The sequence below is a fragment of the Fringilla coelebs genome, assembly GCF_963513975.1.
Source record: "Fringilla coelebs genome assembly, chromosome: 19".
Lineage (NCBI taxonomy): Eukaryota > Metazoa > Chordata > Aves > Passeriformes > Fringillidae > Fringilla > Fringilla coelebs.
The window spans coordinates 3,058,068-3,071,862 of NC_140045.1; the positions used below are offsets into that span (position 1 = coordinate 3,058,068).

At 42.6% G+C, this 13,795-nt stretch overlaps 1 protein-coding gene across 3 annotated transcripts in view; it reads left to right on the forward strand.

The window, feature by feature from the left end:
- Positions 1 to 278: 278 nt before the first annotated feature.
- PRKCA (protein kinase C alpha) overlaps positions 279 to 13,795 on the forward strand; it is a 141,775-nt gene continuing 128,258 nt past the window's right edge. For all 3 annotated transcript variants that reach the window (XM_084218545.1, XM_084218543.1, XM_084218544.1), the window contains exons 1-2: positions 279 to 519; positions 3,733 to 3,764. In XM_084218545.1, coding sequence (XP_084074671.1) covers positions 347 to 519; positions 3,733 to 3,764 — 205 coding nt within the window. In that variant the 5' untranslated portion in view covers positions 279 to 346. The remainder of the gene's footprint in view (positions 520 to 3,732; positions 3,765 to 13,795) is intronic.

The following is a 13,795-nucleotide window of genomic DNA, read 5'->3' on the forward strand; positions in this document are numbered from 1 at the left end:
CCCCGGGGTGCGTGAGAGCAGCCGGTGTGTGCGTGTGTGAGAGAGAGCCCCGGGGCGCGCTGCGGGAGCTGACGAGGGCCAGCAGGTGCGGCCGCCCCCCCGTTCTCCCCCGGCGCTCCCCGGCGGGGGCGGCCCCGCGCCCGCCCCGCCCCGGCCGGGGGCTCGCTCGCTCAGCCGCGGGCGGAGCAGCCGGCGAGAGGGCTCGGGATCCTCCTCCGCTCCGACGTCAGGCTGGGAGCGGGAGGCAGCGCCCAGCGCCGCCGTTGCCAGAGGCTCGGCGGCCGCCGGACGGGGCGGACGTCGGGGCGGCGACTCCCGGAGCGGCGGGGGGTGGGGAGGAGGCGCTATGGCCGACGTGTTCCCGGGCTCCGAGCCCGGCGCCGACCCGGAGGCGGCGCGGCGCTTCGCTCGCAAGGGCGCCCTGAGGCAGAAGAACGTGCACGAGGTGAAGGAGCACAAATTCATCGCGCGCTTCTTCAAGCAGCCCACCTTCTGCAGCCACTGCACCGACTTCATCTGGTGAGAGCCCGGGGCGCGCGTTCCCCTCGCGCCCGCCGCCGCCCGGGCCCGCTCCGCCGCGGGGGATTCCCCGCCTCGGGCAGCCCCGGCTCCGGGGAGCCGCCGTCCCTGCCCTGCCTTCCCTTCCCCGCCCACCCGCCGCGTCCCCGGGCAGCCGGGTCGCGGTGCTGCCGCTCTCGCCGGGGCCGGGCAGGTGACCCCGCTGGGGGTGACCCCTCGTGTCACCTCGCTGCCCCGGTGCTGTCGCATCCCCCTCCCGGCGGGTTGTGTGCGGCCGCCGCAGTTCGAGGGCCCGGGTCTGGGCGCACCCCGCTTTCGGGGCGGCGGGAGCCCCCAAACTTGCCGGCGCTCGGGGGGTCCCAGAGACCAGCAGGGTCTGGAGCCCTGCGCTGGGACCATCGCTTCCCACACGGTCCAGAGCTGTTTTTCTCACCCCTTGTCCCCGGGTTTTGCTCGGCTGGGCTGGGGGGCTCAGCCGGGCGCAGCCGCGCTGGGACGGAGGGTGCCCGTGTCAGACCGGGGCGTTGAACACGGGTTCTCCAGCCTTAACTCCTGGTCAGTGCCTGCCCTGCTCCCGCGGCCGGGCGGGCACCGTGACACCGCTGCTCCGGTCCACGCCGAGGAAAGGGAGGGGTGGTTTTTGTGAGAGAAGTGTTCCTGCGCGGGAGGGCAGGAAAACTCCCTACCAACACCCTCATTACTAAGCTGGTAGGGAAAAGTACACCCATGGGTTCGTGCGGGGCCGGGGCAGGGCGGCAGCTCCGCGCAGGCCGGGCCGTTCCGCGCCCCTTCCGCGGCCCGAGCGAGGAGCGGCGGCCCGGGCTCGGCGGGAGCCTCGGGGGTCCTGGACCTGCAGGGACCGTGCAGCACAAACAGCTCGGGATTCCCCTCCTTCACCTCGCTCCAGCCCTGCTCCGCTGCTCGAGTTTGCCCTGCAGCTCCGGGTGCCGAAAGCGAGAGCTGTGATTTATTTTGGCCGAAGTTGTGAAAGGGTCTGCACGCAGCTGGCTGTGTGTCCGTGGCACGCTTCTTGCTCTTTTTATGTGTGTTTATGTGTCTGGACACGGACCTTTTCCTTCCTGTCACTTTTCCTCTGCTTGCTGCATGCTGAAGCAAAGACTGTGCTTGTGCCAGAAATGATTGAAATATATTCACAGAGTAAGGGGAGGAAAGCTGACATGGTAGACTGCACAAGAAACAAGTCAAATTTTTGAGTTTTTATTTCTTTTAAATTTTTTTTGGAGGGGGGGGGGGAAATAAAAAAAAAGTGAAGTTGGGTGCGGTAAAAGTGAGAGACCTTCAAAAACTGCTTCAAAGTTAATCTAAACCAGAATGAGTTGGGAGGTGTGAAAAACCGCTGCAGGGTTGTTGCGAGCGGTGTTTGCGCACACCAGCAGCACAACTGTAAAACAAAGCAGAGCTCTGTCAGTAATGACAGGAATTGAAAGGGTATCCTGTGGCTGACAGGTGGCAAGAGCGACTGTGCTCTTGTCTTGTCGTGCTTCCTGAGCCTGGGGAAGCTCCTCACGTTCTTTAGAAGAGCATCTGACACCTCGAAAACTCGTTTGGTTTTCGGGTTTGGAGATGGGCCGCTCTCAAACAACCATCACGCACCACTGAATGTTTCCAAGTTGACTTGTGTCAATTAACAATGTTTGAAGGTATAAAGAACAGTAAACACAACCTTTCAATGAAATCTACAAATAGATTCTTTTCCTTAGATTACGTTTCATCAGGTAATATTTACCAAAAGAGTTTAGTGCCTCCTTTTTCTCTTCAGCAACTTTCACCTCTCCGCTTTGGTTCTGGAGTGTTGATATTTTTTAAAATACTTTTTACTTAAAAATTACATCGTAATTGCTTTGGGAGTGGAATAGGCTGCGGCTCTGCAGGGATTCACCTCAGACGCTGAGCAACAGCCGTGCTTCTGGAGTAGATAAAACAGGAATATTTGCAAATAATTTTTAATCCTTTGAAATAGACTTATCTCAAGTCTGTTTCATGTTCTTAGTCCCACCATCGGCTTTCCTGTGATTGCATTTCCACGCTTCCAGCTTTTGAGTTTTGTGAAGATGAGTGGTAAAAGCATCAGAATGACAATATAGGCACATGTGCTGTCAAGTAAACAAATAATTTGATTTTTCTCATGTTTTTCCTAGTTTTGGTTTGCTTATAATAACAAGAAGTAGCAACTTGTGCAGAGAAATGTAGAGAAATGCTCTAAGCTGTGTCATTTCAGCTTCATCCTGAAGGAACACTGCACTGAAGGTTTTGTGTCTTCCATAAATAAATTAAAAAAAAAAAAAGTGGAGAAATTGTTGATACATTTTTTTTAAGAAACCATTTCCATAAAGTTGATAATTAAGCCCCATGTTGTTAATTGTACACAGCTTCTCCAGCTCATGGCTTTTGTCTGTTTGTGTGAGCATCTCCAGCTCTCCAGATGAAAAACAGGCTGCAAAGAAAAAGGCAGAGAAATGTTTAGAGGCAGGATACTCAAAACAGTTATTTTTGTGGGAAGAGAATGTTAGATGCTTAAAGATAAACAAATAAATCCACAGCAGTGGAGTTTGCCAGAGGTACAAAATGTGTTGGAACTCTGGCTACCACTGTCATTGTATTCATTGCAGAAGTGCTACACACACATTTGTATTTTGTTATGGAAATGGAGCAAGGAAGCTGGAGAATAATCAGTATGAAAATCAGGGGCCTGTCTTGTCATTTCTGTTGAAACAAGCAAAACTTTTCACCTGCTTGCTTTCCATGCAGCAAACGGCTGGACTCTAGCTGAGCCTCACAGCAGCAGTTTGTAATCCCAAAATCTGGATGAAACCCCAAGTCTGGTTTGTTTTACGTGCCTTTGCTGGAACTTGGAATATTTTACGTGGCTGTTAAATATACATGTGGCATTAAACGAGTTGAAATATTATGCAGCAATCACAGATGATGATAATTGTAGATCCAAAATAGCTTGTAAAATAATAATAATAAAAAAATTGTTGCCAGAAGCTGAAATTACATAGCTGGTGACAGCTATTGTTCTCTGCTTTGAAATGGGTAGGCTGGTCTATGTTGTGTATTTGAAAATCTGTTGCTGTCGTAGCAAAACCTGAAGTAATTTAATATGAAGCTATTTTTATGTTTTTAGAGATCACTGAGTAGAAATTAAAACCAAACATACTAAGGCAGTTTTTTTTTTCCTTCTTTACACAGGGGATTTGGGAAGCAGGGATTCCAGTGCCAAGGTAAGCCACAGCTGCTTTGCTGGCACACACAGGTGGTGGCACCTCATTCTAAAGGTACCTAAAACTTGCCAGCAGGAAGAGAGAAGCAATCCTGGAAAAACGAAAAACCAAGCAAGCATCATTGCCTGTGTGAATTCTAAAAGAAGGCAATTATTCAATTAAGTAATTATTGATTTTAATATAATTTACATTGAACAATCAAGTAATTATTCATACTGTAATAATATAAAAAGTCAGTGGCTTTTGTTTTTTTTTTTTTTTAAATCCCAGCACAGTAAATATCGTATAATCTGCAAGATTCTAACTTTTCATGGAAATAATCTGTGCAATTTAGCTTTGCAGAGATCATTTTTCTCATCAGAAGCTCTTGTCTGTGTGGGCGTTTTGGAAAATGGATTCACTTTTTAGTCATATGGCTTCTTTTCATAACCCAAAGTCCCTGGTTTTCATTTTCATACAATGCATGTTCAGAAGGACCTTTGGCTTTATCTCTGTATTAGGACAAGACAATTCTGTCTTATGTAATACTGAATTACAAAAAAGAAAAATCCACCTGTATAAAATCACTGATTTAATAAACCTGCTAACCTTGAGAAACTGAAAGCTGCTGTAGTATAACTGTAAATGCTGTATTCTCACACAGCCTGTATTTCTGCCAAATACTTATCATTATTTAGCATTTAATCATGAAATAACCACACCCAACTAGTGCAGGTTTTTTTCCTTTGTCATATGTTTGCTTAATTAGGATGAGCCTTTTTGTTGTCCCTCTCCCTTCCCCACCTTCTCCCTGTCACTTCTGCTGCAGCTGCATGTTGTGTACTCATTAGCTGGCCTTTTCCTTCTTTCTTTCATGGCATTTCTGATGGGTATTTGCTCTTGCCTTAGAGCACATTTGACTCTCCTGAACATTGCTTTTACGTAGCAGTTAGGGAAATGATGGATTCTGTGGTATTTTTTTGAAAGTTGATGGGAGCTGATGGTTTTTGAAATTAAACCTCTGAGAAAGTGGATGTCAAAGACTGATGCCTTTTAAAGATTAGCAATAAATAAGTTTTCTTTCTGCAAGTTGAGCCTTGCAGACACACACAGCATTTCCTGATGGAGGTGAGCAGACTTCCATGATTTTTTCTCTGTGCCCCAAAACATTAATATTCAATTTTGTAGATATCCTCCAGGTTTTTGCCACCCATCACATCCAAAGCAGTGCTGCAGATGAGTGTGCAGTGCTTAGGTGCTAATGGAATGGCATTTCCCCAGTCTCTTTCAGGACAGCTCAGTGGTTCCTAGCTGAGGAATTATTTAGAGCTTCATTTAGAGATTTCTGTTGGTATACAGAAAATAATTGGGGCTGCATTTAATGGTGCAGTTATCCAGCTTAGCTTTTGCAGCTTGCACAGTGCTGACTTTCTCCTGTCTCCCAGCTGGGGGCTCAGGCTGGGCAGGATGCCCTGCCCTAGCCACAGATCCACCCTGGCCTGGCAGCTCATCTCCAGGGGTTTGGATTTCCTTTTCTCTTCATTTTCCTTTCCTCTGTCTGGCATTCCTTCTAACATTGTAATTCTCTGAGCCAGGAACAGTTCTTCTGCTGAGGACTGATGTGTACAGAGCCAGCTGAAGTTCTGATTCAGTCTTGTTTCCCCTGCAGATGCCATTCGTGCACACAACCAAGAGTAAAAGCAGTAGAGCAGCTCTGTTTGTTTTTAAATGCCTCAGAAGTGACACTTTTTAGGAATCTAAATATGCTCAAACTTGAGTTTTGTCTGTATCAGGGTGAGAACTTACTCTTTCTCTTTGGAGACTGCTGTATCCAGTGATTTTGTCTGTGTTCTTGGGCAGAATCTGAGAAATATTCTGATTTTACATGGTTTGTAGCAAGCTGTTGTTAGTGCACTAATAATTTTAAGCAATGGGGTTTTTTAACCGTCATTCATTACACTTGTGTTCAAAATCAAGGAGTTCATGCTCTTTGGATAATATTCTTGAAAAATAAAACTTCCATGATAAAGTTAAGCCACTGAATCAGTGTTTTTTCAGTTCAGCTTTCTGAAGCTTCTGTCTAAAATGTCACCAGCTGAAGCTGGAAAGCCAAATTAGCGATCAAAATTACTGAGAACATGAGGAATTAAAACCAAAAGTCTGAAACTAGAAGGTAGGCTGCAGAAAAAAAAGCCTAATTTCTATAATGAAGTGGCTGTCTTTACAGAGGAGAATGACAAATGGAGAATAAAGTGGAATTTTCAGTAGGACATGAAGGAAAGAATATTGCAGTGACAGCTCTTAGCATGACTGGAGTTCTTCAGTGGTGGAGTTCTTCTTGGTCCTTCAGTGTTTTCATTAAAAAAAGTCTTTTCTACTCAGTTTTCAAGAGTGTTGTAAAATCTCCCACTAGACTCCAACTTGATCTCAGGCAGAATTCAGAGCTGGGGGTTTTGTCATTTCCAAAGTTGTTTGAAATTCCTCTGGCCTTTGATCCCAAGGGGAAGAGGAACGCCCACAACAGTCACACCACGCTCAAATGATGTTTCTACTATAAAAAAAGTGCAATTCTATCAATATTTGCATTAGAGTTCTTTAATTAAACAAAAGGTCTTAATTGTTACGCAGTTTTAAGTATTGCAGCAAATGTAGAATGTTTTTATATATTTTTTTAAATTCCTCTAAAAAAAAGTCACACAAAATACAGTTTTAGTTTTATTTTTGAGATGCCCTCAAACAAAATATTTTAATTTAATATTTTAATGTATATTTTATTAGAATTTACACTGCTATAGTGTGAAATGATTTGATTTTGAGCGATTAATACCTTTTTTCATTGGACTTGCTTAGATGTCTGTTTCTGCTGTAGTGTTCAGCTTCAGCATTACATAAAGACATTTAAATGAGCTCTTTAGAATTGAAGAGAATTATTTCAATTTATTTTCCTAAAACATATAATTTTTTTCCACCTCCTTATTTATGGGATCCTGATGAATTTGCAAAAGACAGCAAATTAAATTTTGGTGTGGTTTTAACGCCCTGAATGTGGCAGAGGGTCAGGTGCAATTGCATTATTACCACACAAATGCTCAGCAAGGGACAGTCCATATCCTAAGTAGTTTGTCTTTCTTAATGGGTGCATTTTAATGTGGCTGCTGAATATTCCAGCAAACAGAAGCTCAGAAAGACTGCTGAGGTTTGCACCCAGCCATGTGTTAGTTCATGGAGAAGAGACAGAATTCTGTTGCATGATTGAAAATACGGTTTTTAGAGAAGGGAGTTGGGGATCATGAAGTAGTAGTGGAAAATGTCTGTCTTTTTGGCCATGTGTGGGTTTGAAAATGAGCTTGAAAGACTTCAGCTGGATTCATGTTCTCCTAGGGATGGGATTCAGGAAGAATTTCTTCCACAGGAAGGGTGGTCCAGCACTGGGAGGGGCTGCCCAGGGAGGTTTGGAGTCTCCGTCCCTGGAGGCGTCCAAGGATTAACTGGGTGTGGACTCAGTTTCTGGGCTGGTGACAAGGTGGGGGTTGGTCACAGGTTGGACTCAATGGTCTGGGAGGTCTTTGCCAACCTCAGTGATTCTGGGATTCTGTGCAGTTTTTATTCCTGTTATTAGAAAGCATTTTGCCTTTTGGTATTTGTGCTTTGTTGTTGATTTATAGAAGCATGAAGTATTTTAAATATTGTTCTTGTGAAGCAGGAGTTCTCATTCTGCTGTTTTGCTTTTGCTGTTTGCTGTTGATCATGTCTGTGGCAGTGCAAACACGACGGGAGGATTATTCCAGGAAGTTTTGGCTTTGTTTTGTTTTCTTACATTGTCAAGCAGGCCAGCAAGCTGTCTGTAGCACTGAAAGCTTTCCTCTGATGTGCACCTGGAAATACTGCAAGAGCAATGTGAAAAACAGAATAATTTAAACCTTTTTCAATCTGCTGCAGCATGAAAGTTCCTCTTTTGAGACAGCCAACTTTAAATTAAGCAAGCAATTAAGTTAAATTTTGGCTTCATCATTCTTTTGATAGACTGTTCCACTCTGAGTGTAACCTATACTTGTTTCTTTCTGTTGCATTTGTAAGAAGCATTTTTCTGCTGAACAGACATCAACAAATAGGAACTCACTAAGATGTGAAGAACAAACATTGTAGAACATGTATTTATGTAGGTTTAGAGGTTGTTTTAAGTTCAGCACTGAAGGCTCAGCACATTTCCTCAGGGCAGAAATATTTTTAGTTACAGTAATATAAATGAGATCAGCTCATGTTCCTGATCAAGGGTGTGTTGTTCATTCTCTCCTAAATGGTCAAAATTTGTAGTTATTAACAGCAAGTTTTCCCTCTTTGACATGATTGCTGCAGGCTTTAGTGAACTGCAATATTCTGCTGTAGTTCAGCTGTGAAATACATTTGGCTTTAGGATAGTAATGAGCTAAGGAAGAGTTTCACATTTGTTCCCTAATTTACATAAATAAGAATTAGAGAAATCAATTAAAGCAGATCATTATGCTTCCCTATCTGGGCAACTATTGCTCTTTCCACAGTTTTTTTTCCTGTCTTCCCTCAATTTATTTTCAGATCAGTTCTCTCCAAATGTTGAATTTTACCTTCCACTGCTGTCCTAAGCTGCTTGGAACAGCTCGTGCCGTGTTGGGTCTGGGCTGGGCAGACATCTACAGCACTTCCTTCACCAAAAAGGAAAATGGGGACATTTTATCAGTTTTTAATACTCAAATATTGTAACATTGGCACATCAAACCAGCACTTCATTTCCTCTGCATTGTTTATCTTTTATCTGATGATTCTTGACCTCTCTTCTACAGCACAAATACCAAAGAACCCCTTGGTGCCACCTCGTTTTTAAATCATGTATTTTCATTAAAAATGTTCCATTAAAGGTCTGTGTAGTGATTTGGTTGAGAAACTAATTTTTAATGTTCTGTGATCTGAAGATTTGAACCAGTGAAAACTCTGACTACTTCCAACCTGGTTGATGCACAGAGTTTTTCATCAATCCTCAGTGCTGATATATTTATAGTAGGAGCAGAACCATTTATTCTTTTCTGTGTCTGTATCAAGGCTTAATTCTTGGTTTTCCATCCTGATGGCTGTGTTTCCCCTGCAGTTTCTTCTTTCTTTTACAATCTTCATTTTCCTTTGTAACCTAAGAATGAAAAACCTATTGCATTGCAGCGTTGCTTCTCATAAAAATAATTTGTCTTCTTTACTTGGAAATGTTTTTGCCAAAGGGTGGACAAGACAGAAAGCAAGTTCCCTTTTCTATGCCAGAGCTGCTTCTCTTGTATCATTATCATTTTTGTGGTGAGATGGGGTATTACAGACCAGGGCTTGAACAATGTGGGTGTTTTCTTTTGTGCTCTTTATAATATTTATTAGTCATGTGCTACAGTTTACATTAACTAATGTTGCTGTAAGCCTGAGATTGAGAAATTAATTCCATGGAAAGCTGTGACTGTGGAGCTTGAAAGTCAGCATGAAATCTTCTGAAATGGGAACTCAGTAAAAATACACTTGCAGCAGCTGCCTCGTTAATGTATTTTTGTGTGCATAACTTGGAGGTATCTGTCAAAAACTGGAACCCCCCCAGAGCAAAACCCCAACAGTTACACACACTCCCCAAAAATAACAATCCAAACAAAATAATAAACAGCACCTGGGAGCATAAATTGTATCTGCACACAGTTTCCATGATTCCTCTGTCTCCTTTGTCCTCTCCTTTGGCCTTTTGCCCTCAGCCTGATCTGTGGACTTTGTATTTCTGGACCCCTTCTCAAAGGGCAGTTATTTTACTCATCTGCAGATAATTTGACATGGACACACAGATAAGATGCTTGTTGTGCATTTGTCTTGTCAGCTTCTATTTATTGTTCCTCCCCTCCTTTGGCTGTCCTTACTTCTGCAGCATCTGACCCATTTTATGAGGAAATGTGGTGCCATTCATTGCTGATGCTTGTGAAAGTTGAGATTCTGTTCCTATTTCTGCAGGTGAACTCTGAGAGGTTTTTGAAAAATTGCCCATGTTCTGAGTTCCTCCTGAGAACAGCAGTGATGGGTGAAACTCCTGAGTCTTAATGAGTGCAGAGCCATCAGTGCTGGCTCAGAGAACCCTTTGGAAAGGTGCATCCCGGTCATCCCAGCTTTGTCTGTGTTGCTGGTGGTGCTGGAGCACTGAGCTTGCTTTACCTTTGGCTGCTGCAGAGCAGGTGCTGGGGGGTTTGGGTTCCTGATCCCACTGCAGCTCAGCAGACATAAAAGCCCTGAAATTGGGAGCTTAGTTCACAGCATTTTCCTCCACAGATGTGTTCCTGTTGGAGCACTACCTGACAATGCAGGTGTGCAGGTTCTGCTTTCAGCCATTGCCTTCTGTGCTGGGAGGGGGATTTGCTGTCCCTGAGCTGGGTAGAAGGGGCAGCAGGACATCTCTGTCAGGACAGGGAAGGTGCCTCTGTGTTGCTGGGGATTCTTTGTTACTACAATCACATGCTTTGACAAAAGTTCAATATATTGAGTAGATCAGGATGAGTTCCCATTCCTGGAGGGATTTGAAGATGTGGATGTGGCACTTGGGGACATGGTTTAGTGGTGCATTGGCAGTGTAAAGGGTTGGACTTGGTGATCACCAGGGTGTGCAGTGATAGGACTAAAGGAAGGCAGGTTTAGATTAGAAATTGGGAAGAATTCTTTCCTGAAAGGGTGGGGAGACCCTGGAATAGGTGCCTAGAGCAGCTGTGGCTGCCCCTGGATCCCTGGCAGTGCCCAAGGCCAGGCTGGACAGGGCTGGGAGCAGCCTGGGACAGTGGAAGTGTCCCTGAACGTGGCAGGGGGTGGCACTGGGTGAGCTTTAAGGTCCCTCCTACCCAAATCATTCCCTCATTGTTTGCAGGCCTTCTCCAGCCTAAATGATTCTGATTCTCAATGCTCAGTACACAATTAACTGTGTCATTCACTCAACACTGAATATGGCAGTAAAATAAATAAATATGGAGTTGTGCTCCTGTTTCGTAGAAAATTTCCTTGGTGATACCATGCTCATCAAACCTCAAGCATGATTAAACCTTATCTTGCAGCAGACATTTTATTTCTTATATTCCACTTCAAGAGCAAAAGCATCTTCACACTTCCCATGTTCTACCATGTGAAGTTTGGTTTTGTTTACTGGCATTGCTCAGATATCCCAGCAGTGAGTTCCAGTTAGGAGACTGACTGTTCCAGTGCCCTGGATGTAATTCCATGAAGCTCTTCAGCTTGTAACTGAACATGAGGGAGTGATAGCTCATCCCCAGCTGACAGATAAACCAGTTTGAGGCCTGGGAAAGATAAAGTTTGTCATATTCTTAATTTTTCCCTCTCCCTTGGTAATCCTGCACATCAGCTGCTGTTACACAGCCACATATGGTGTTCATTTTAGACAAGATTTTTGTGGATGCCGTAAGCAGAATTTAATGAAACATTGGAAAGAAAGTTGCAAGAAGATAAAGAAAAAGATTTCCCTGTTGGGCTGCATTGATAATTATTTCTTTTATGTTTGCTTTTGTGGGTTTTTTCTCTTTAGGGTGAGAGGAAAAAAATAAGTTATTTAATAAATACTTTAGGCTGAGTTCCTCAGCTTTTCCATCTGCAGTAGAAAGCATGAAAATCTAAGAGAGAAGGACTCTCTTGTGTGTAATCAATAACAGGAACTACCCTTTAAGTGTTTTTAAATTCTTGTGAACATTTTAATTCTAACTGTTTCCAGCAGTGCCTGTTGAAGGCTTGCAGAGGCTGGGAGTGCTTGGAGCTGGTTATCAACTGTTAATTTTTCAATTGCAGCTATTTATGAATAATGCCTTCCATAAATGTCATTTATAACTCTTACCTTCTAAGTCAGGCAGCCAAACATGTGCATATGTAACTTTCTTTGCATTGCAGTGTCATTTACTCTGGTTTCTTAATTAGAATGGCATCTATATGAAGTTTTTTTGTTCCTTTTTGCAATTACATAATACAGACTTTAAGGTACTGCAGGCATGTAGGTCTTCAGTTTATAATCTAGTTGGCTTAATTTAGATTTTGAAATCACATTATTGAATTAATTAGAATTTTTTCATCAAGTGAGCTTTATTAAAAGTTGGAAATATGTCCTTATAAATGTAGAAGTCTGCTGGAATTATTATGTTTTTCTGTCCTGTCTGGTTTACAAAATGTCCTTTTTTATTTATTGTTTAGTCTGATACAGAAACACTTTTTGAACTAAAACTGCAAATTCATCCAGAAACACCAAAAATTTAGCCATTATTGCTCTTAGTTTGCTACTTTTTTAGTTTTTAAAATGAAGCTGCAAAAGTCTAATTAATGCTTGTCTTTATACAATGGCCTTTCAAGATTTAGAAGATTTGCTCATCATTTACAAATAGAGGTTTTGCCACTGTCAGAAGTGTCAGTGGATGGACAGTGATCAACACAAATTGCATATTCAGGGCTTTATTTGCCTTGTGTAGCAAGTGTCAAGTTGTCTTCCTTTTGCTAAAAAAATAGCTTATATTTGAAAAACTGATTTTTAACTGGAGTTGCAGCTATTGCTCCTTATTTGTCTTTAACTTCAATTAAAAGGGTTGTATACAGCTCTCAGTATTGCATACACTGCAAGCATTTCCATATAGTTAAATGAAGCTTGTAATTTATTCTGAAGCAAAATTTTATGAAGATTGTGTTGCTGAGAATTCAACATTTTTATCCCTCTAAATGATCCTTACACTGATGGCACAATTGAATATTGGTGGCAATTTATTTTGCCATTTTCAAATATATTTTCAAATATAAAATCTACAAGATTCTGATGGTTAGAAGTTGGGTTCTGACACCAGGATGTGCATGCAGGTGTCTACATAGAATATGTTTAAAAAGAATTAGTGACTCAAAAGTGGTTTAAACACTGATTTTCCTTATTTTACTGTTGAATCAGGGACAGGTACATGTCCAAGGCATGGCCTGTAGATAGAAATGCTCATTTTGAAGAGTGCTGAAGGTTATTCCCAATGTAACTCCCTTCCCAAAGCACACTCTTCCTTTTCCTTTGAAATTTATCAGCATTTTTAACTTCCCTGGAATGTGTGCTGAGTGTGGTATTTCAGCTTCTTAGTAAACAAGCCATTATTCATGTACAAGGAGGAGTTGGAATAATACTTTATCTTCTTTCAGCTTCTAGTCTGTGTGGGTTTATTATTTTGGTTTTTACTCAGCAGGATTAGCCAGAATCTATGTCAAAGTAATCTTGTTCTCAAGAAATTGGCCTTTAATAGTAAAAAAAGGAAAACAAAAATGTGAATCTTTATGTTCTGAGAGTGCAGAAATTATCCTTATTTTATGCAAAGTGATTGTGTACATCAGTGTTTTATTGGGTTGATTTTCAGTTTTCTTTGTTTCTTAAGGCATTGCTGTTGGGAAAAATCCCCCTCATAGTTATTTTTGCTCCTTTATCACCCTATGTGCATTTCCATGGCATCTCCTGATTCCCTGGGAGAGGTGTTACCTCTCCTGTTCCCCAGAGCCTCTTACCTGAAATACTTTTCCATTTCTTGCATCCAGGATTTGGTCCTGAGAGGATTTTTATGTGTCTGAAGGTGACACCCTGTGAGGTGCTGACAGGTTCTGGGCAGCTCCACTTTTCTCCTGTTCCAGAATTGCATAAAATAGATTTCAGCCTAATGATTCCCTGAACTTGTTCCCATAAAAAATATTACAAAATAATGATAAACATAGAAACAGACTAAGCAGCAGAGTTTATTTTAAAGTGTATATACAGTTATTTTCGTGTTCTTCCATGTGACAGGTTAGCTGATTGAATTTGTGATGTGCTGTAGAATTGGATTTTGGACTGTTCCTGCCTTGCTTGCAAACTTTAAATTAATTAATTCTGAGCTTATTCCAAGTATGTCAGTTTTATATCTTCTTTTTTTTGTCATCAGCTTTTGCAAATTTCATCTGCTGGATGTAATTTTATAGAGTGAAACTTCCCTGTTAAAACAGGTATTGTGGATGCAGCAGAAAGCAATAGGTAG